At 41.7% G+C, this 22,887-nt stretch overlaps 2 protein-coding genes across 3 annotated transcripts; both read right to left on the bottom strand.

Moving 5' to 3' along the window:
* Positions 1-1,062: 1,062 nt before the first annotated feature.
* sesn2 (sestrin 2) lies at positions 1,063-11,565 on the bottom strand. 2 transcript variants are annotated; one of them, XM_054605824.1, is made up of 11 exons: positions 10,783-11,565; positions 8,721-8,786; positions 7,826-8,014; positions 4,993-5,175; positions 3,833-4,069; positions 3,515-3,647; positions 3,311-3,426; positions 3,110-3,193; positions 1,765-1,871; positions 1,536-1,680; positions 1,063-1,284 (listed from the first exon to the last, which is right to left on the bottom strand). In XM_054605824.1, exons 1-11 carry the CDS (start codon positions 11,122-11,124, stop codon positions 1,198-1,200), a joined length of 1,689 nt encoding a protein of 562 aa, XP_054461799.1. In that variant the 5' UTR covers positions 11,125-11,565; the 3' UTR covers positions 1,063-1,197. The 2 variants fall into 2 exon arrangements, with proteins under 2 accessions (XP_054461799.1, XP_054461800.1); XM_054605825.1 differs by lacking the exon at positions 10,783-11,565 and adding an exon at positions 9,476-9,865.
* A 1,314-nt stretch (positions 11,566-12,879) lies between these two features.
* On the bottom strand, positions 12,880-17,280 carry matn1 (matrilin 1). Its single transcript, XM_054606343.1, has 10 exons — positions 17,193-17,280; positions 15,688-15,872; positions 15,434-15,598; positions 15,115-15,337; positions 14,077-14,199; positions 13,794-13,966; positions 13,470-13,701; positions 13,233-13,385; positions 13,047-13,127; positions 12,880-12,929 (listed from the first exon to the last, which is right to left on the bottom strand). Exons 1-10 carry the CDS (start codon positions 17,278-17,280, stop codon positions 12,880-12,882), a joined length of 1,473 nt encoding a protein of 490 aa, XP_054462318.1.
* Between the last annotated feature and the right edge of the window lie 5,607 nt (positions 17,281-22,887).

A 22,887-nucleotide genomic window follows, 5' to 3' on the forward strand; every position in this document is an offset into this window, starting at 1 on the left:
ACAACCAAGAAAGCCGACAGTAACCGGTGCTGATGCAGTCTGGGTGTGTTTTCACTCTCAGGGTGAGACAGCATGCACTCTCTGGTGTGAACTACAGGAAGACGGAATGAAATGTGCGACATCCGCGTACGTATAAAAAAAACAAAAAACAGTGTTCAGTGTTGTGCGGTTCACTGGTATGTTCCTCATCTTATCTTGTTGGTATATCTTTTGATCAACGCCAGGTTGACACACGTTGAACTGAAACTGATGGAAGAGGACGGATGTGTGTTGTCATACTATTACAATCCACCTTGAAGAGTGACTTCGCAAAGTGAGCTGTGGCGTCATTACACATTTGTACAAGTCTTTGTCTCCATCTGGTGGCGAGTTAAAGTAACTCAATGTTACACATGCAGAAGTTTGGGATTGTTTAACTGAGCGTCTCGGATCATAAATAAAAGAAATGTTAATCTCATAATAAAAAAAACTTATACTTTTCTTCAAATCAGAATTCAAAAATAAAAAAAAAGCAGATAATGCAGTCTGATGGTTTTTGCCGGAACATGATGTACAGACACAACACACTGTTTAAATGTTGATAAAGTAACTTTTTATTGTATATAAAAATACAAGTTTTTTGTTTTTATTTTCATCTCAGCCTCTGCATGCTACAAACAGAGAGAACTGAGGTTTAAGTAGTCATGGTGTGGTCAAAAGCTGTTGTCTGTGAGTGACAGATTATTGGACTGAAAAGATATGCAAAATAAACACTTCAATCATGATGATTTAGTGATTCCAGACCTTATTCCACCTGCATATCCGACATGTGAGATATGTCTGTGAGAGACGGAAAACATGTGCAAGATATTCACAGCAACACTTGAGGTTCAATTGGGGGGAAAACAAAACCTCATTGATTTCAGTGCAAAATAAGTAACAAGTTTTAAATATCAGAGATCCCAGTCGCAAAGCAGCATCAAAACATTAACACTGAAACATAAGATATGCATAAACAAACATTCACTGTAGTGTGTGTGTGTGTGTGTGTGTGTGTGATTGTCTGTCAATGTTGTGTTCTGCATTGGGTTGTGGTACGTCACAGCTGGCTCAGCATTGCAAAAAATGTGTGCGTGTGTGTGTGTGTGTGTGTGTGTGTGTGTGTGTGTGTGTGTGTGTGTGTGTGTGTGTGTGTGTGTGTGTGTGTGTGTGTGTGTGTCATCTCATGTAGTGTGTGATGGCTCGTAAGGTATAAAGAAGTGCTGCTTGTAGCCGGGCTTCCATCACTATCAGGTTTGCATGAACCTGCAATAAAGAAATAAAAAACTGTCATTGCCTTCAGGTTACTAGGTGATAAACTTTAATTGTAATTCAAAATCAAATTTTCTAATGACATTTAAAACAGGAAAGAAAATAAGAGAAGTCACACTGAAGTGTCAAATGATTAATTCATTGTTGAAGAGGTACCAAAGAGAGATGATGTGTTAAAATGTCAAATGATTCACTGATGGTGGCCGAAGAGGCCGGGTCAGGTGCCTGTTCGACCACGTTCGTACCTTTTCAGAGTGTCTGAAGTGTCTCCAAAATGCGTGGTAGACGCGAGCTGTGGTCTGCTCGGGGTAACAGGCCATGGTTTTAACAAACACCTTCAGGGAGCGCTCCAACAGCACGTTCACGCTGCCGTAGTCATAATCATCGTAGCTGCACAGGTACAATGAAAAGTTAATGACACAGCAGAGACAATAAACAAACTTTGTTAATTACATGATTGCTGACAGCACTGACCGTATCCCGTAGAGACAGTGGATGTAGTTCCACAGAGCTTTTCTCAGAGTGTGAGTGTCCACACCTTCATGCATGGCCATCCTATTGTAGGTCAAGTTGCTCACAACCTGCAAAGATGTAGTTCAATCTTAATATAATATACTCAATCAATCTGATAAATAAATGAAAGCAGCATGGGTATTCAGTTTAAATTCAAAGAGGTCCAGTTAATGAATTCTCCTCCCATTGAAAGGTTAGAACCTCAAAATATCTAAATTGTGTTACACTCATATGTCAATCAAATGAAATGGACATTGTGCATTTACATATCATTTCAACATAATTTAGGAATGTCGACTAATCAATTATAGTTGTTTGTCCTCAAAGAATCACACAAAAGCACCCCTCTAAACCATGTGTTTACCAGAGATGTGTTCATAATTTTCTACAGTATGGAAAAAAGCATAAAAGAAAAAAAAAAACGACTAATTGACAAGAGAGATCATAGTGGACTAAGACTAAAACAAAAAAATTAGACGAATAATCAACTAAGAGCAGTCAACCCTAACAATATTGTCAATTTTCAAAGTAGGACACTGAAAAAGAAAAATTGAGACGTACTTAAGCCGTACACATAAAGTAATAGAAAACGAGACCACTTTTACACCAAAAGTAGTGCGTATATGCAGTTTTTTTTTAATGCGGGAAAACCTTACTAAAAATAAGCGACCAACTCCTTTCCCATTGCCTGTGGACAAGGAGAGCCCGGATCAGTTTACCAATTGTATCACCAGACCAGCGTGCACTGCTTTCTTGCGTTTTGTTAGCAACAGTGGGACAATGACAAATGCAGTCAAAAGGTTGATATTAGCTGTATTTAATATTATGTATATTAATATTATATAGTCTGCCTGAATACATTTTGCCCCCATTAAATCACATCCCAGCTCAATCCATGTTGTAAACGCAGCCCAACTTCAGAGGCCCAATGCAGATTTTGTCCCGAGTTACTTTGCCAATGAGTTTTTGAAGCGTCCGCACCTGTAGTGTTATGCATTTGTCTAATTGGAGTCTCTGCCAATTTTTTTTTTTTTCAGTAGACAGTAGAAAGCAGCTTGGAGCCCAGTGAAAATGTAACAGTAACCTACTTATAACCCACTAATTGGGAACAATGTACAAGCGCTGCTTTGTGGCTGAGATGACAAAAAAACACCGGAAAAGGGGCAAAAATGTACGTGTCCACCCTGGTGTAATGATAAATACATTTGACTACAGCTGAGTCATTTTTTCCTGGAATGAACACAAAAAAAAATTCCAGTGGAAAAAAGGGCTTCAGTGTACTTCTACAAGGCTGAAGTGAGGGTACCTGGAATTTCTCATCCAGGAGCTGGCCCATGTCTGGCAGAAGTCTGTTAACCAGAGAGAAGCCGTGGTCCTCCCATGAATAGTCCTGCACACATCAGACACCAACATCAACAAACACAGGTCTCTGAAACTTAACACAAACAATCAAGACACACTTTATACTGTAAAAGTGTGCGCTGTGATCTAAACATGAACACACTACCTGAGCTCTCATGGTGGGTGGTGCCTGCTCTCCTCTGGGGGCAAAATCCTCGTATCTGAACTCTGGATCCTCCACCAGACGCAGCACCAAATCAGGCGGAGCTTCTCGCACAACCGCTACACAAACATGACAAAGAAGGAAAAAGTGAGTGAACCGATGTCAAACAGAGTGAATGACACATGGGATGAACAGGTTTGTATTTACTGGTTGGTATGCTCTCGCTCCTCTCCCTCTCGAAGCGGGTAACCATCTCCTCCTGTGTGCACTCCTCCTCCTGCTGCTGCAGCTCCACCATCCTCTGCATCAACACCTCCACCTCCATCGCTCCGTCAACCAACTGGAGTAGATAGAGGGATAGAGTAGGGCAAGAGGAATTTACTTAGTTCTTTGTTTGATTTTTAACAGTAAATATGAAATGAATCTTCTACTGTTAGGAAACTGCTGCAACTGGTAAAACATCACTGGAATTCTGTTGACTTTGTTAAGTTCAGACCTGCGGTTTAAAATTAAGGTTTGACTCACCTCTTGCCTGCCATCCTCGTGGGCGGGGCTATGAGGGCTGTGAGGGCTGTGGGGGCTTCGAGGAAGGTGAATGGGTGATGGAAGTTGGAAAGTATAACCTCCGATGTGGTCGGGCTCAGGGTTTAAGCCGCATCCCCACCCAAAAGAGCAGAGTGAGTGGGCGTGCGCCATCAGGATCACAGCGTGTATGAGTTCAGCCAATGACCAGCGAGGCTCTGCTCCGGGACACACCAGCTCCTGCAGCGTAGAGGGGCAGGTGTTGGGTGAGTGAGGTATTGATAATGAGTTTGTTGGGTGGCAAAGTCTGTTAGTTGGTTGGGGGCCATCACTTTGAGATCTCAATGATTATTGGAGGGATTGTCGTAACATTTTGTACAGACATTCATGTTCCCCTCAAGGTTGATTTGTAATTAAGTTAAGTTTATCCTGAACTTTTTATCAAGCACCATCTTGCGTGGCTAAATTATCATTTGTCCAGTACTTTGGTTCACAACCAAATACCTGTTAAACTAAGGACATTCATGTCAGCCTCAGCTGCACATTGTGTTTAGTGCTACAGCTGTTAGCACGGGAGGCAGACGGCAGCTGGTGGTACCACGCGTTCACAAGTGTGACTGAGAACGAAGGCGGGCTACTGTAGAGGCAAGGCGGAGCCACATGGCGGACTCCGTAAAGAGAGTGTAGACATGAAGCCCTCAAAACTAGTGGATTAGACCTGGGTAACTGGGTTATTTCCAATAGAGAGAGACGAGTTAGATTTACAATATATATTTTTTTTTTGTAATGTAAATATGATAAGATTTTTTGACCTTGAGAGCATGGACTATTCCTGTTGTTAAGTTATGACCATCAGATACAGAGGAGGCTAAAATAAAGTGAACACCTGACAATATAGCTTAATGAAATATCACAAAACACAAAGGAACGCCTCAAGAAACTCCATAAAAGGTGCATTACTGTAGAATATATTAAACATATCTTTAGTGAGTGAGTGAGTGAGTGACCGCTTTACAAACTCCCACTGAACTGAACCACAAATATGTCACGTTGTTAGTTGTTATCCAATGGTGTTTAGGATTTTGTGCGTTTCTATGAATCCTGGCTGCAAAATGTCCCAGTAAGGCACAATAAGGATACTTTGAGTGGGTGTTTTGTCTGACCTGGATGTGCTGCTGTCTGATGAGCCAGGGTCTGTGTGCCAGCAGTTTGTTGAGTGTTTTCAGGCTGCGGAGTTTGGTGGGAGCGTGCTGGAGGCCACTCAGCCAGCTCTCCTCCCCTCCAGCGTCCAGGAAGCCGGCGCTGTGCTGCTGCACCAGGTACGAGCAGTGATGTCGAGCTGCAGCCTGTGAAACATAGTCACCCCCATCCATTAAGAGCAAAGTTTAATCACTGGTCTGTGTATGCCAATGTCATAATGCATAAGAACTGCCCATTCTCATAAATATAAAAAGGGCTCAGAGGTTAAAGCAACACAACTAAATTTCTCCACAAATAGATCATTTTGAGTCTAATGACATGGCACTCCTGAAGTGAAAGGGCGGCTAATGTGATGAATATATGAGCGATGAGTCATTAAATGTTTATGAGAGGATCAGTCTTTGGCAGGCCCTGTTCGTGACTCACTAGGATACAGTAGCTGAAAAACCCTCAAGCAGAGAATGACCTGCCAAATCCATTTTGCATGTCATCTTCCTCTTTGGAAAATTTAATTCAATTTATCCAGATTCCAACAACCTAAAATATCTTGTTTCCTGACTTTTATTCTGCTTTAAAAATATGCATTCTTGTGCAATAGTTAACTTAAACCACTGTAGTAACTTTAAATGCATCTACCACTATTCATTGAGATATCAGCAGTATCAGTCAGTGTTCAGATAACTACATTTCATCCATTAGCACAGAAACAGTGATGAGGCAATAACCTGTGACACAGTTCCAAGGTGGAGCATCAACATTACATCAAATATAAACATCTGTTTCAAGTTGTGAAGGTTAAAGTGTAGAATAACTAAAGGAAGAGTATAATTAACAAACTGTTTTATACGTGGCTGTAACAATAGGTTTGTTTGCGAGGTTACTGTTCTCACAGCTCCAGCAAATAACATTAACAAGATGTTTGGTTATGGTTCATTAAGGATTAAGGTTTAACAATAATCATTACTGTCAGTGCTTTCTACTGTAGGGTCACAAAGCCGCAGCACACATTAACATTCTGCTGTAGAAGGAAAAAACATTCCGGCTTGTTAGTATTTCTTTAAACAAATGACAGTCGTCTTTCGGCTGCGCTCAGCCCACAACAGTGCAATGTTGCCCTTGCAAAATAGACAGAGCAGATAGTGGAAGAGGTGGAGAATGACGCCTGAAATATGCAGCCACTGGCAGGCTCATACCGAAAAGTCTACATCCGCTGAGTCAGACTATTGCTACTGCCACACATAACTCAAACTTAATTAATTTTATTAGCTGCAGCGGTTTCTATCTAGCTACGGCACCATGAGAAGTTCTGTTTGAGCTGTAGGAAAGCAGAAGTGTAGTTATATCACTTCACTAAAAATGTCTGCTTTAGCCCATGACGCCGTGGGAATGCATTTATTAATTTGTCACCACAGCTGAACTGACTGTAACAGGGCTGCAGTGGAAACAGCATTACCGCAGTATTAGTTTAATAAAATCAAGTCATAATTATATTAAGATAAATGAATGAAACCATAAAAAACAAACTTGACTTGAGGCAATAATAGCTTCAGAGTCAGAACTTGCTTTGAATGTTTAAGCTGTTAGTAAAGCAACATCTTTAAACATTAAACGGATAGACTCACTGTTCCTAATTACAGGATTAAGAGCATTTATAGCTGTTGTTATTGCTGACACAAAATTTGACACATACATAAATTAATATAGATGCAAATAAATACAAGATTAACACATGGTCAGTACCACTTAAATGTTTACTCATAGGCTTATGAATATAGATCAGAAACTAATCACTTTTTGACGTTATGATTTAACCTGCAGTGTCACAACTTGCAGCATTTAACTCAGCACACCAAGATGGAAACTCTTACCGACAACATTATTATCTGCTTATAGTAAAGGACAAATTTAATGTGTACTTACATTATTTTGATGCATTTGTATTTACCTCGGCCAAAATGTTAGATTGTGCATGTGTAGATCTAGAGCAAATCAAATGGTTTACAATAAGAATGACATTATATGAGAAAAAGAAAAAAAAAACCCTCTTTATCTGCTCCAATAAGTCTCTTAAGTCTCTCCTCTTGATCCAGAATGCTGAAGCATGTGTACTAACAAAAACTAATAAAAGAGATCATATTACTCCTGTAGTAGTTTCTCTGAATTGAATTGAATTTGACATTTAGGAAGACATCTTATGGCCAACTTCCCGACATTCATGCACTCAGAAAAATGAAACTCACCATCTACAAATATAAGAGATTTTGCCAAGTCAGTATTTTCAGTAAGAGTTTTAAATAATGGCTGAAGAACACAATATTGCCTTTACTGAAAGTCTTTGTTGGATAAGGTCCTGGAATTTAAGAAATGCACTACTCCTACAAATTAGTTTTATTACCATTTATATATATATATATCTTACTCAACAAACTTGAGTAAGATATCAAACAACACTTCTTAAGCTGAGGCCAATGACAACACACACATAGTGCTTGCATGAGAGTCTCTGGAAACTGCTGACTATGTTTTATATTCAGTTGATTGCAAAATAGCCAGCAGCATTTGGCCTGCCTGGGTCCACACCTTTAAAACCACTCAGTTTGAGTTGACAATCCTGTCTGATATCATGCAAGCATTCAGCTGGTCTTCATTTGTAGTGCTGTTTATTGTCTCTGTTTTAGATATAGGTAAAGTTTTATGTTCATGAGAGTACATGATGAACTAACTGCAGTCACTGGCAGTGATTTGAAAGCTCTGATATGTGTGACTAGCTAAAATCATATACTGTGGTTCACTCACCATAACAGCAATGTAATGTCTCCAGTGACGGGGCAAGGGGCCGTCCATCTCCAACAAAGCATGTTGGGTCCTTAGGAAGCAGCTGAGGTAGGCAGGGTGCATTGCCATCACCATGGTGATGTGGTCCACGCGGCCCAATGAAAGGAAAGACTCAATGAGGATATCCTGGTCTGGCCCTTCTTTCAACATCTAAATAGAAAGAGCAAGACATAATACATGTTTAAAACTGACAACTGATTCCCTGACAACTCAACTGACTTGATATTTTTACAATGCTTGAGGACACGTTGGCAAGGAATCGCTTAATAATGGTTCTCTTACAGCTGGAAATAAACAGCCTTTAAAAGCTGATGCAACATTTCTATTTCTCCAGTGGAAAGCTTGGAGTGAGTCACATATTAAATCAGCATTTTTAGGCATCATCTTTTGCAACATATGTGTGTTATTACTTCTCTTGATGACATGAAGCAACAGGTGTTGGGGACCAAAAGCTGGCTGCACTGCGTATACGAGAACTGATTTGACGGTTTATCACGATGTCAGCTGTAACAAGCTAATTAAGTCTTTGGATAAGACATGGAGGCCAGCGGTGTGCCAACATGAATCAACTTGTGAAACCACATCCCTCATATAAATAGTTTAATCATTAAACATTATATGGCAAGTAGGGGAAAAAATGGTGATCAACATTGTATACCTATTATATACCAATCCTCATGGGATTTACTATTGGAAAGAACACTGCAATTTCTTGTGATTTCACACTATCACAACATTTTACAAAAATGTATCTGGAAGACAATTTTTAAAATGTTTTCATTTGGAAATCCCCAAAAAGTTGATATCTTTAATCGTAGGCTAAATAGTTTTAATTTAAAAAACAAGCCATACACACCTCTTTTGCAGGTATAAAGGCGCTTGGGCCTGATGCCAGCGCCCGAGGGACTTCAACTCCTTGTTCCTAAGCAGGAAGACACAGAGAGTTAGTTTAATTACAGACTGAAATAATGTCCTATATAATTTCTGATAAATCTTTTCAATTATCTTTTTGATAAATCATTTGATCTACTGTATCAGATGTCAGAAAGTCGTACAGAATGCTTGTTGTAATTTTCCAAACCCCAGGCTAGTGACGTTAACTGACTTGTTTTGTCTGATAAACAGTCCTAAACGTAAAAGCTATTGAGTTCAAAATGATGCAAGAACAAAGAGAAGCAGCACAAGTTTCACAACTGAGAAGCTGGAAGTAGGGAGTGTTAGTAAATTCTGCTTGAAAACTGTCAAATGTTAAAAATCAATCGTCCAAGCAGTTGCTGATTATTATTTTTCTGTTGATCAACAAATCTTTGCATGAAAATGGCTAAAATCTAATACATTAATTCATCACTATTTAATTTTTTTTTTTAACAAACAACTTAGATTGTCAATAAATCAACAAAATGACATCTTAAACACTTCAGAATATAGCAGTAATAACATGTATACATAAATACATGTCATTTGAAGATTAAAGAGAAATCTGCATACAGCTTCAACCCCCTTGAACTTGACTAGACTTTACTTTACTTAGACTGCAGCAGCTGGACTGTAACTGGAGAGCTCGTTTCAGAACTCACAGCCCCGTAAAACCAAACCAAGCATTCAACTCACAGACATCATGATGGAGGCCGGCAGCAAGGCGCAGCTTTACCTCCAACAGAGATGACAAATGAACTGAAAATGCGTCCAACCCAGCGGGACTTTTATTCCTATAACCTGCAGTGAGCTGTGGAAATGCAGGCAGGGGGCGTGTCCGGTGTGTTGTTCACCAGGAGGGGGCGTGTCCGGCGGCCTGCTTGTTTTTTTGCACTTCACAGCGGAGTCTTGCATCACCTCATGCAGTTCAACAGTCTGATGAAATATCGAGCAGTCTGATAGAAAGTGGTGATCAGCTGATCACTGTTATCGATCAGCTTCTACGTCATCACGACTGATTATGAATCATTCACCTGCTCCTGGGATTTATCACCAGCATCTAAAGCAATAACATGAGTGCTGCCTGTCAACATGTCCCTTCATTATGAAGCTGGAAGTACTATGAAGTACTATAAAATACTATGAAGTACTATGAAGTACTATGAAGTAATAAAATACTATTAAGTACTATAAAATACTATGAAGTACTATAAAATACTATGTAGTACTATGAAGTACTATGAAGTACTATGTACTATGAAGTACTATAAAATACTATGAAGTACTATGAAGTACTATTACAGTACTATGAAGTACTATGAAATACTATGTAGTACTATGTAGTACTATGAAGTACTATTTAGTACTATGAAGTACTATGTGTAGTAATATGTAGTACTATGTGTAGTACTACGTAGTACTATGTGTAGTACTATGTAGTACTATGTGTAGTACATAATAGTACTATGTGTAGTACTATGAGTACTATGTAGTACTATGTGTAGTACTATGTGTAGTACTAGTACTACGTAGTATGTACACATAGTACTACTACAGTACTGTAGTACTACGTAGTACTATGTGTAGTACTATGTAGTACTATGTGTAGTACATAATAGTACTATGTGTAGTACTATGTGTAGTACATAATAGTACTATGTGTAGTACTACATAGTACTATGTGTAGTACTATGTAGTACTATGTGTAGTACTACATAGTACTTCATAGTACTATGTGTAGTAGTACTATGTGTAGTACTATGTGTAGTACTATGTGTAGTAGTACTACATAGTACTATGTGTAGTACATACTATGTAGTACTATGTGTACTATGTGTAGTACATAATAGTACTATGTGTAGTACTATGTGTGTAGTACTACACATGTACTACTACATAGTACTATGTGTAGTAGTACTACATAATACTACTATGTGTAGTAGTACTACATAGTACTATGTGTAGTACTATGTGTACTACATAATACTACTACCCTACATTACCTGTGCGGCTCGCAGCAGCTCGCTCGCTCTCCCCCGGACCTCCTGCAGTGGACACGACCGGGACAGTCGCAGCAGAAGTAAAAGAGTCTGTTTACTGAGCCGGGCCGACCCGGGCCGGGCCGGTCCTAACCGAGCCAGGACCTCCTGACTGAGCTCCTCCAGAGACGCCGCTCTCGCCTCCTCGTCCCGGCTGCACAGCAGCGCTAAGCTCTTCACGGTCGGGCCGGCGTCGGACTCTGACTCGTACCGGCGTCGACCGGACCCGTCAGAACCGGACCCTGTACCGGGGGCGTCTCCTCCGTTGGCCCGGCAGGTGTAGCCCGCCGTGGGGTCGCTCGCCATCTGCGCTCTTCCTCCCCGGAACCCGTCGATGAGACTCAGCCGTTGGTCGTCAGTTAGCCTCAGCTAGCTGACGCGTCAACCGTCCGTTAACCGTCAACGGCTGCCTGACGCGAACGTTCTGTTTCCTAACTGCCGGAGTCGTCGTCAGTCCCCCGCAGGCAGCACCGCCTCCAGACCGCCTCCAGACCGCCTCAATCGGACCGTCTGTGCTCATTCCCCGGTCTGCCCCCGGTTAGCTCGCTCAGCTAGCCTAGCTGCTGTTAGCAGATGCTGCAAACTGCTCCTGGGTAATAAAGACTGAGAGCCAGTGGTTGGTGTTGGGACAAAAACACGATTCAAAGGCTAACACACACAGTCATGAAGCACCAGCACAGTCACTGGTTAACACACACAGTCACTGGTCTCAGTCACTGGTTTCACTCTCTGGTTCCCTTCAGCTGTTCGGAGTTGTTTTTTTTTCTCTTATGCAACGTCATCGTGACGTGTTGAAAACTTTTCTCTAACGAACCGCACTTCAGGGTGCATTAATAAAATAAAATAAAATAAAAACAATGTTTCAATTTCTGAACCATTTAAGTTTCACTCATATTTGTAACATTTGTAAATAATAAATCATATTAAAATATAAAACCTTTCTAAAAAAAAAATACAAATTTTCATGACTATACCAACTGTAGTTGAACATTAATCACATTTTTTTTTTTTTAAATAAATAAATTATGTAATCTCTGTCCTCCATTTTATAAAATGAAACTGTGAAAAGCAGCACATTTCCTGTTAACGTTTTCTTTACCCCACACATCCACTCTAGATTATGTATCCTGCTTTGATTCGGTCCTGATCACTGCCATCTGGGAAGAATGTAAGTACTTTAAAAATAAGTGTCTTACAATAAAGTTATAAGTGTAAAAGCTGTTATGGAAATTTGACAATTAATTGAAACAGTCCATCATTTTGCTGGTAAACACCTGTCAAGCCCTTGTGGTCCTTGGGGCCCACATTTTGGGCCCATAGGAATATTCAATGTACTTTTTATACTTATATTCATATTTAATTGACTAAAACTGTATAAAAGTAGGAATTGCTCTGTGTCTAAGTGTGCATACAATAGTTTCACAGTTTATATCATAATACTTCCTGAATCACCTTTATTTAGGAAAATAAAAAAACATCAAGGGTGTACCCTTATCATCAGAATTATTTCTTATAATAATTTACCTGCATATATATTATATACTATATATGATATTAAATATGTGTGGGGCTAAGAGAAAAAAAGGGAAAGATGACAGTGTCAGATAGAAACAGACGAACAAGTGAGCGTGATGCGCTGCTCTGTTCAACATGACAAGACTCAGACTCTATGCGGTTTGGGGAAATACAACATTGTGGCAGCATCAAAGAAAAACCCTTCAGCGTACCGTCACTGTTTCCCTATGAGGGAAGACTTTTATTAACAAACACACAGGCTGGCTATGGAGCATGACCTTCGGAGCACACACAAAGGCGTGGTCCCCATGGCAACCGGCGCTTCGTGTCCCAGGAGACCCATGGGTGGAAGAGGTAACACCGAGAGAGGAGGGGGCAGAGGTGGTTTCAGGGCGAGCTCAGGATACAAGTAAAGGTCAGGGTTCACACTCACACGGGTTCCTCTTCAGTATTTTACAGGAAGTAAAAGGTGTTTGTGTGTGTGTGTTTGGGTGTGTGTTTGCGTGTGAGTGTGCGGATTTATAGGAAAGAGTGGGATGTGAGTCCTCAGACAATTTTGTTCTCCAGCAAGGCGATCCTCTTCGACATACTGTCTAGTAAGATTTTGTCAAGGACAGCAACAATGAAGACAAAGACACAAAACATGATAACAACATTAGATCCCTCCCTCCAGACATCCTATTCTCACACAATTCACCCGTTGTAAAGGATATATTTTTTTGTTAGTGCCTGCAGGGCGTCTTCTACTTTCTTTTGGAACTTTACCAGGGTGTCACATTCGCAAGGGTCCTCCTCTGTAGAAACAGAAAGTACAAGTTCAAGTTCTGGATTATTGTACCTGTATGTATTGAAATGACTTGATTGTAAAATAATGTTTGTATTTAATCATCATGTGTGACCTTGACAAATGTTTATCTGCAGCTTCTTGGCGATCTGGGTCATAGCTTTGAAGTCAGCAGTGTAGAAGTAGTGCTCTCCAGTCGGCTCAGAGGCGATCTCCTTCAGCTCGTCCTCCACTGCGTTGCCCACTCCAACGGCGTACATCTTGAAACCTGCAACAGTAGAAGTAGGGTTTGGATTGGATCTACTTACACTACACTCATTCATTAAGAAGTGATCCGTCCTCTCCCACTCACCATGCTCCTTGGCCTTCTTGGCGGCGTCTCCGATGTAGTCCTGGCTGCGTCCGTCAGTGAAGACGATGCCCACCTTGGCGACTCCGGGCCGGGCGCCCTGACCGCCGCTGAAGCTGTTGTCCGTCAGATAGCGGAGAGCCTGGCCCGTCATGGTTCCCCTCTCCATGTAGGCCATCTTCTTCACGGCGTCCTTCAGGTCCTTCTTGTTGTTGTAGCGGCCCAGGGAGAACTCCTGCGGGAGGGAGACAGAAACATGACGTTGATGCGGACGAGAGGGAGGTTGAATGTTAGGTTGACACTGAAATGGCAAACACAAAGACATGCCTGTCTGACTGAGCTGGAGTACTGAACCAGTCCGACGTGAGCCTTGCTTTCAGAAACGTCCAGTTTGTCTATGATCTGGTTGATCCACTTCTTGACCAGCTCAAAGTTCTCGGGACGCACACTCTTAGAGCCATCGATCAGGAACACCACATCTGTTGCTGCGTTGCTGCAAGCTGGTGATGTCGGACACACAACAGGGCATGTTACTCTGGTAGCACAATTGCTACACTTGGACAAATACTTTCAAACACACACACACACAGACACACAAACACACACTCACCACTGCAGCTGCGACCATTGTCCATGAGGGTAAAGCCATCTTTGCAGGCACACTTGTATGATCCCGGGGAGCTGATGCATACCTGCTCACAGTCATGATCCCCAGTGGCACACAGGTCCGACACTGTGTGTGTGTTTGTGTGCGTACAGAACACACATAGAATATATGTTGAGGCACACACACACACACACAGAGGGAGGGGGGGGGTGGTTGGGGTTAGGAGGAGAGAATGAAACTATGTCAGTTTGAGAAACGGGAAAATCTAGCTATGATTATTTAATGATCCACTGTGACCTGCAGCCAACAGTTTTGAATATGTGCGGATGACGCATGAATCCAGTGGATCCTTAAAACAAACAGGTGGAGAAGATTGGAGTAGCCTCAAAATAAACAAGATCTATTTTGCCTGTTTCTAAATGTGAGGCGCAGGCTCGTCCAATAACAGTCCAACACTGTCGTCATGCAGCGCTGCCCCTTGGATGAAACATCTGCAGCGAGATTGGCTGCTGCAAAAGTGAATGGCAGGCAGCAGGCAAAAACTGCCGCAGACTGGGAGAGCCAAGGGGCATCACTAATTGGAGGTTTAATGATTGTCACTAATGGATCGGTAATTGCAGAGAGATCAGTCTCGCCCCTCGGTTATGTGAGTGTTGACTGAAGAACAGGAGCGAATTTCATTTCCTAAAGGTTGTTCCAGCCTTTAAATGCCCTCGTGCAGTGGGAGTAATTATTGAGTTGAAGCAGTTGAATGAATAAACTGTAGTCTTGTTTGAGGGAGAGCAGAGGAACAACTTATAGGAATGAAAAGATGACAGTCCTGAGACCTTACCCTCAGTATAGGGCGGCAGCTCTCTCCACAGTGATGAAGGATAATGATGATGACCCACCCTGACAGTGATTCTTCTCAAACATCTTTGCCTATTTCCATCACTAAAGACTAATCAAAGTTTACTGTATCTGTCCCTCTAACTTTAACAGTCAAGCCCTCATCTTTCCTTCTTCTTCTTCCTCCACTTCCTCTTCCTCCTTCCATCTTACCACAGAAGGCCTCCTGGAACTTCGTGGTGAGCTTCTCGATGACGCTGTAGCTCTCCACGTAGTCCACGTGGTCGTCCAGAGGATCGCTGGCCATCTGCTTCAGGGTGCTCATGTCCACGCGTCCCACACCGATGGCAAAGATCTCAATACCGGCATCCCGTGCACGCTGGGCCACATCCTTCACGTTGTCCTGGGGACGCCCGTCTGTCACAATAATGGCAACCTGCGAAGGACGAGGAGCAAAATTAGATTAAGAAATGATCATAATGATGGGATATGTTGAGTTGCATGTGTAAATGCATGGAAATGTTTGTCTGACCTTGCTGATGTCAGGAGATTTGACGCGAGCGCCCTCGCTCTCACTGAAGGCCACATTCATGGCAAACTGGATGGACAGACCAGTCATTGTTCCAGTGGACAGGGGCTCGATCTTGGTCACGGCCTTAATCAGCCCAGCTTTGGTGCGGTGCGTCTTCAGAGACACCTACAGTTGCATAACAGAAAGGGCATTAATATCGAATACAAATGAATATAAACTGTTCAGTGCTGGTGAAGGCTAGCGGCGCCCCGTACCTCGTTCTTGACGCGGCTGGCATAGTTGACGACTCCCACACGGGTGGCGTTGGGTCCAACATCAAGCCCCTCGATGACCTTAACCAGGAAGACCTTGACCTGCTCAAACTCTGCAGGGCGAACGCTCCGACTGCTGTCGATGATGAAGACAATGTCCGTGGGACGAGTTTTGCACAAACCTGCCGCTACACACGAAGACAAGAGGACGGTAAAAAGATTATTATGGATTCATATATTAATAGTTTTCATAACACTTAAGCATCCACATACTGATTCAGAAATGTAAATGGATAGAAGAAAAATAAAATGTTTGAAAAAGTGAGAAAAGGGAGGAGGGTGGGAGGACCAATGGGAGAAAGGAGGTATTGAGAGGAGAAGGGAGGGTCGAGGGGATGGAGGCTGGAGAGAAAGTGGAAGGAAACAGAAAAACAGGATGCAGGGAGGCAACAGGGGTGGAGAAAGATTAGGTTGGAGGAAGAGATGGAGAAAGGCAAGGCAAAAAAACAAGGATGAAGGACAGTGGAATTTAGTAGAAATAATGAATTATTAAATACAATTATTGATTGAAAACTGAACAAAATCACAAAGAAAGTGAGATGTCCCTTAAAGCTCAGACAAAGTGACTCTTGAGTTAAGATGTTTTTTTTCTCATTTTTTCTGAAAAACCTTTTACTGTTCACATGCAAACACCTGATGGAGCTACCTTATGAGTGTGAAAGACAGAGAACTGTTTTGTGATCATTTGTATTGATGATAATAATAATAATAATAATAATAATAATAATAATAATAAAAAAGTTCAGGGAGGATGTGTTTGATTTTCAGTGATGGTTCAGGCATTCGAGGCCTCGTTAAATGAATCGCTAAAACATCCAGTGTCCGTTTAACATCACTGATCTCCCTTCTCACCCTTCACCTCTCTCCCTCCCTTCAGTTTTTTCTCCCACCTATTTCTACATCGCACACACACACACACACACACACACACACCCACACACACAGCGTACCAACTACCAAACTCCATCCTGAAACAGTCATCCAAACACCAGAACAAAAAACACTTTAATATAATGTATTATAGTGTCTTTAATACTGGCTGACTAATCACCTCAAAGTAATAAATGCACAAAGACACTGAAAAGTAATTATATTCTTGACTTTTTCCATTACTCCCCTTCAATTATGTACGGTACCTCTGGGAATTTATACCGCTCTACAGCAATGCAACTAGTTAACACACATCACACAGTCATGGATTTATGGACAAGAATGAACTCAGACCAGAGGGATATTCTTCTAAAATGCTGTTACCTCTGTACAAAGTCAAGTATTCACTTAATACTTGAATTAATCATTATGTCAATTCTGAGGGCAACTGAACACCGGAGATATATCATTCTTAAGGATAAGCAGTGAAAACCAGTGTTAGATGTCAGGTATCTCACCATCAGAGACTCTGAGTCCTCAGAAAACAAACTTTTAGGGTTAAAGGTCATCATTCTTACCCATGGCGGCGGCCGTGCGGAGGTCCACGGTGGCTTGAGCCCCTACAAGGCAGAGCAGCAGCAGGAACAACGGCGGGGTAGGCGTCATGGTGATGGCGACGGCGGGGTGACGAGAGGGTCTGAGCGTGTCCGCAGACGGTCCTAGAGTGAGGAGGCAGAAAGGAGACGGAGCAGGGCGAAGGGAGTTCCAGGCCAGGGGATGGCAAGAAAGTGAGCCTGAGTGACTCTGAGCTGCAGGTTATCAATGCAAGTGCTTCACACACTCAGCCCCCCTCTCTATAGCGGCAGTGTACGTGTGTAAATGTGTGAGTGTTTGTGGTTGTGCATGGGAAAGAGAGGGAAATACCTGCTCTGGGAGGACCTAAAAGGGCGGCCAAGGAAAGACAAACACACCTTGATATGGCTAGGACGTACGTGAGCGTGTACAGTATGTGTGTGTGTGTGTGTGTGTGTGTGTGTGTGTGTGTGTGTGTGTGTGTGTGTGTGTGTGTGTGTGTGTGTGTGTGTGTGTGTGTGTGGGGGTACAGGAGCGGCTGGAGTTTGGTGCATAGTGGGCACCAACGCAGCCGCCCCAGGTTGGATTTGGCCAAAGCTCAAATAAACACCAACATGAATTCCTCTTTTCTCCCCGAGTTCCCTCGTATAGCAAACACACATTTATGGTGCGGAAGTGAAAGAGAGCCACCAAACACAGCCCGCAGTGTTCCCGCTGCTCTCCACGTTGGGAGGTGTGTGTGTGCATTTTTTTTTTGCATAAGCATGCATTTCTGTAAAAACCTGAAGTATACAAGCCAATTTGTGGATTCTGTGGAAGTTCAGCTCAGTCCAGCTCCTGAATCATTCATAACATTTTGTCACTTGGCTGGTCATTTTTCTCTCCTCCATATTTTCTCCCATCCTTCCTCTTCTGCATTTTTGTAGATTTTTAAAGTTTTGACTTTTCAAATATTTTCCGATCATATTTAGCCTAAAACAGCACAACATATAAAGATCAACGATCAAATAACATTTCCACCCCCTGAGTCTTCTTCCCGCCTTTTCCCCCATTACTCTCCTCTCCACTGTCAGGTAGGCGGTGGGCCCCAGCGGAGTAAACACAGAAGGAAAACACACCTTCATCAATACTCACATACACATCCTTAATCTCTATAGACTCCACATACACACAAAACAGAGACCCCTCTTTTTCCTCCGACATCCCGCTCCACCCGACCCAACCCTGCATTCCTCTGCACCTACCTTTCCTCCTCCTCCTACACACACACACACACACACACACACACACACACACACACACACACACACACACACACACACACACACACACACACGACATGAACAAGCATCAATTGAGGGGGTTAGTCTGGGAGGGGCTCAGGCTGTACAGTAACTGGCCAGACAGATTTCCTACTGAACTGAACAAGCTGTAAAACGTGTGTGTGTGCGTGTGTGTGCGTGTGTGTGTGTGTGTGTGCGTGTGTGTGTTATGGTGGTGATCGGTTGGACATGAAAGATTCAAGATGTTATTCCTGGACAGCGTGTGATCTCTGGTAATGGGCTTTTTGACTTAAGAGAAGACACCACAAACACACACCTACACATATTCCTGCAAGTAGCCAAAAATGTATTCAGTAGATTTATATAAACACACACACACACACACACACACACACACACACACACACACACACACACACACACACACACACACACACACAGGTTATGTAACCCCCCCGTCTGCTTGGCATGCCGGACAAACACAAACATAAGCTGGACGAGCTATACCTGCATCCATAAGTGTACGTGTCTATTTCACAGCGCCACGAAATTGAAAAAAAAATCAGGTGCACGTGTTTAGAGTTATAAAGGTTGTGTTTGTCATACTCCCTATTAAAATGTTGGAAGGTCAGTTGCAATTTACAAAGTAGAACTGATAACTAAAGATTTCTTACATTATGATGTTTCAATGAATAATTTAGTCCACCATATGTCAGAGAGTAGGATTACTTTTTATAATCTACCAACAGTCCAACAATACATTTTGAAATGTTTTGTATTGTCTGACCAATAGTCACAAAGTGAGTGCTTTACAATAATGTAAAACATTACATTTATACTTGAAATAGGAAATGTTTGGCATTTTTGACCTTCAATGACTCGGATAAAATTTAGCTGAAAACAATATATCAATATCGGACAATTAATCATCAACAACTAATTAAGTCCATTTTAAAGCAAAAATGTTTCTGGTTTCAGCTCCTCTGATTTCTCTGATTTCTTATATGATGCCAAAATTAAAATGAACGGGTTCAGACTGCTGGTTGGAGAAAAATTTGAAGATCATTACTATGATTTCTGAGAGATTACAATGGGACTTCTTTTTTACCTTTTAAGAGAACGATTTATCAACTAACGGAGATGGCCCCAGATTCATGGATTCTCAAAATGGTTGTTGATTATTGGCATCATTTTTAGAACCAATACAATGGTTTAACTTTCACACTCACAGTTACAGTTTCTCCGTGACCATATTATTTTCAGTAACAAAACAGAAATCTAATATAAAAACAAAGCATATTTGCTTTTTACTGAAAAAGGAAACATTCCTGTAAGACGTCTTTTATTGCCAACAGCCAAACCACCGCGGGGAGCTCAGTTTAGAGGATATTCATCACAATAGCTCTGCCAGACCCATAGTGTTAATGGAAACCAGTCTAAAACAAACACATTCCTCCATCTCAGACACACTGCATACCAATAGCCATCTTTATACAAGGCCACATTCAAATAACAACTTTCAGAAAATATTCTTACTATCAACATGGTGAGGTGAGATATTTAATCCGAGTCAAATCTGGTCCTTCCACTGTTTGCCTTGGTGTTTACACTGTTTTTGAACAGGCAAGTCTGTTCATATATATCCAGTAAGTTGTTGCTGTTTTCCCCAGCCTCACTCTCCCTGGTGTCCCCTGATCTTCCAAACCCAACACAAGTCTATTTGTTGTATCTTTTCTAAACAAACCAAACATCAACATCCTAATGCCTCCTGAACCAGAGAACCAAAGCACTGGAGGATCTCCAAACCACGCTTCAGCTTTGTTCCACAACCGACATTATTACCTCCAATCACTTATATCAATAAACCTCATCAACTAATGTCAACAAACTCCATTACTGGACTGTATCAAAGCAGTGTGTGTGTGTGTGTGTGTGTGTGTGTGTGTGTGTGTGTGTGTGTGTGTGTGTGTGTGTGTGTGTGTGTGTGTGTGTGTGTGTGTGTGTGTGTGTGTGTGTGTGTGTTCATACAGTCCCAGTGTTTGGAAAGACTGCGATGACTTCGTGTTTGACCACATCCATAAATATTGAAACAAGTTCCCTTTCTTCAAATCTCAGAATACTGAGTAAATATTGACACGCTGGAATCGGGTTGGACTAAAGCATCCCATACCTGTGATTACACACTCTCTCTCAAACACACACACACACACACACACACACACACACACACACACACACACACACACACACACACACATATGTATATATATATATGTGCTTACACACACACACACGTGCCTTCCAGCTGTGATCTAAGCACTCTCTGTTCACCACAGGGAAGTCCTGGAAAAATTAATTACAAAGTTAAACCTACATGAAACCCTCCTCAGTCACACATGCTAACTCACTGACACATGAAGGCTGAAACTGTGCACACTGACACAAGAGACAGATACACACAGTGATGGGCTTCACATGAACACAAATACAACCTAAATCCAGTGTAGAAATGTTGCTACACTGAGTTTGAATAGAGCTCTCACACTCTGGGTTTCATTCCTTAAATGAATGTGTTGAGTGTTTTCTTCATGGAAGAGAGTTTGAGAAATGAAGTTTTTATGTGTGTGTGTTTATGCTGCGCTTCTCCTGCCAACAGTAACAGCTCAGTAGCCAGTGAGCAGGAAGAGAGACGTTCATTAAAAACCCAAATACAGCAGTTACATAACCAACAGTTCTGTTCAATCCAGAACCCCCTGTGCTGCAAACACTCCTCCCTCATCCCCATCTTCTTCTCCCTCCCACGCCTGCTGGCAGAGCCCACCCATCATCCTCTCCTCCTCCCATAGCAACAGCTCATCTCAGCTCTCCTCCCTTGTTCCCGGACCGACACACTGCCTCGCTCCTCCACTCCACCCCCCCCCCCTTATCTGCTCCCCTGGTCCCTGAAACCTCCTCCTCGCTCTCATCAAACAGTTCCTTCTCTTACTCCCACATCATCATCATCATCCAAGCCTTACTTTAAACTTTACTTTACATACGGCAGGACTACGAAACAGGAATATTAACTAGAGTTGAAATAAAAAACTTTTTTATTTTACTTGCACTACTGAGAGCAAAAAATGACACTAAGGTCTCAAATGACATTTCTAGTCTCAGGAAAAAAAAATGCCTTCAGCTCTTTCAGAGGCGGAGTTTCATATAGGGATTTGGTTTCCACAAGCACTTACAACTGACTTGCATACTAAGAATAAACAGAGCGAGTTGTGCAGTTAGTGTGGGAACACAGCAGATGGCAACACTGATTAAGGATTTGGGCTGTATCAGTGATTGCCTGAAGGACCTCTACCCTAGAAACGACTGTCCTGTTTCCACTCCATCGGATTAGTGACTGTCACATATCCCCCGATTAAGGGACGTCTGAGAAACTGACATGCTGTTAAAATAAAATCCAGCATGTGGTCTTCTCTCATGACGGAACAGTGCCCTCTAGTGAAGCCACATGAGCAGTAAATTAGAGGTTAGCTGAATAATACGCATATCAATTTGGAGGTTATTGTAGTCTATACATGAACCTCCTTGGGTTTAATGAAATATGTATCTATCCATCCATTTGTGTTTCATGCCCAACAACCTGATTTTTATCTACGGCTGATCACCATCCCCATTTTTCATTAGGCCTCGACCTCTGAGTGTTCCTGATAGGTCTATCTGTATTAAATTATACATTTTCTAACAAGATTCAAATATTGACAATACAGTTAAGCTTCTGGGTAAAACTTTACTTTAAGTCCCTCCAATTAGCGTCTTCAAGCTATATGTACAAATTTCATGAATAGTTTATAACTAAGCTATAGATACATTTTACATGATTATTAAAGTACAATATTTGTCAACAATTAAAAACTGATATGAAGACATTCTATGATGCACAATGTGCTTATACACCAGCCTCTTATGGAGTTGTAGTTGACAAATACATTAATACAATAAACACTCCTGCTCATCTGCTTTAAACTACAATATAGTGTTATAAATCATGCATTATATGTTTGTATAGAGTTTATAAATGCTTAATGGGGAGACTAAATACTGTTAAGTTTTTCCTTTAACTCAGTGCCCACAGTTGTGCACTCTTTTCTTTGTCCGTCTCTATCATCTTCTAACTTTGTATCAAGGCTTATTGGTGTGTCTGGAATCAACACTTAATTAAAAACGTTCATGAATTGTGAACATGCATGCATATACTGATGGGGATGAGGAGAACAATTACATGTGGCTATTAACCCACCTCCCACGCCCTTCCCAGTCCGGCATGCAACAAAATTGTCTCAATAAAAACAATCCCTGGAGCAATAATGTAATGAATAACAATGTGATGGAGACCGCTGATTAAGATCAAGCGAGTTAAATGCAAAAG

This window comes from Anoplopoma fimbria, chromosome 10 (genome assembly GCF_027596085.1).
Source record: "Anoplopoma fimbria isolate UVic2021 breed Golden Eagle Sablefish chromosome 10, Afim_UVic_2022, whole genome shotgun sequence".
Classification (NCBI taxonomy): Eukaryota; Metazoa; Chordata; class Actinopteri; order Perciformes; family Anoplopomatidae; genus Anoplopoma; species Anoplopoma fimbria.

Bases quoted from the DNA above. Each gene is read 5' to 3' on its own strand.
- sesn2 (XM_054605824.1), bottom strand. From the start codon at position 11,124: ATGGCGAGCGACCCCACGGCGGGCTACACCTGCCGGGCCAACGGAGGA. The intron at 3,648-3,832 runs GTGAGTCAAACC...TATCTACTCCAG, and splicing joins ACGAGGATGGCAGGCAAGAG to TTGGTTGACGGAGCGATGGA. The intron at 1,681-1,764 runs GTCAGTGCTGTC...GTACCTGTGCAG, and splicing joins CACTGTCTCTACGGGATACG to CTACGATGATTATGACTACG.
- matn1 (XM_054606343.1), bottom strand. From the start codon at position 17,280: ATGACGCCTACCCCGCCGTTGTTCCTGCTGCTGCTCTGCCTTGTAGGG. The intron at 13,702-13,793 runs GCATGTCTTTGT...TCCCTCCCGCAG, and splicing joins ACTCCAGCTCAGTCAGACAG to GAGTTCTCCCTGGGCCGCTA. The intron at 13,128-13,232 runs GTCACACATGAT...CTGTTTCTACAG, and splicing joins GCAGATAAACATTTGTCAAG to AGGAGGACCCTTGCGAATGT.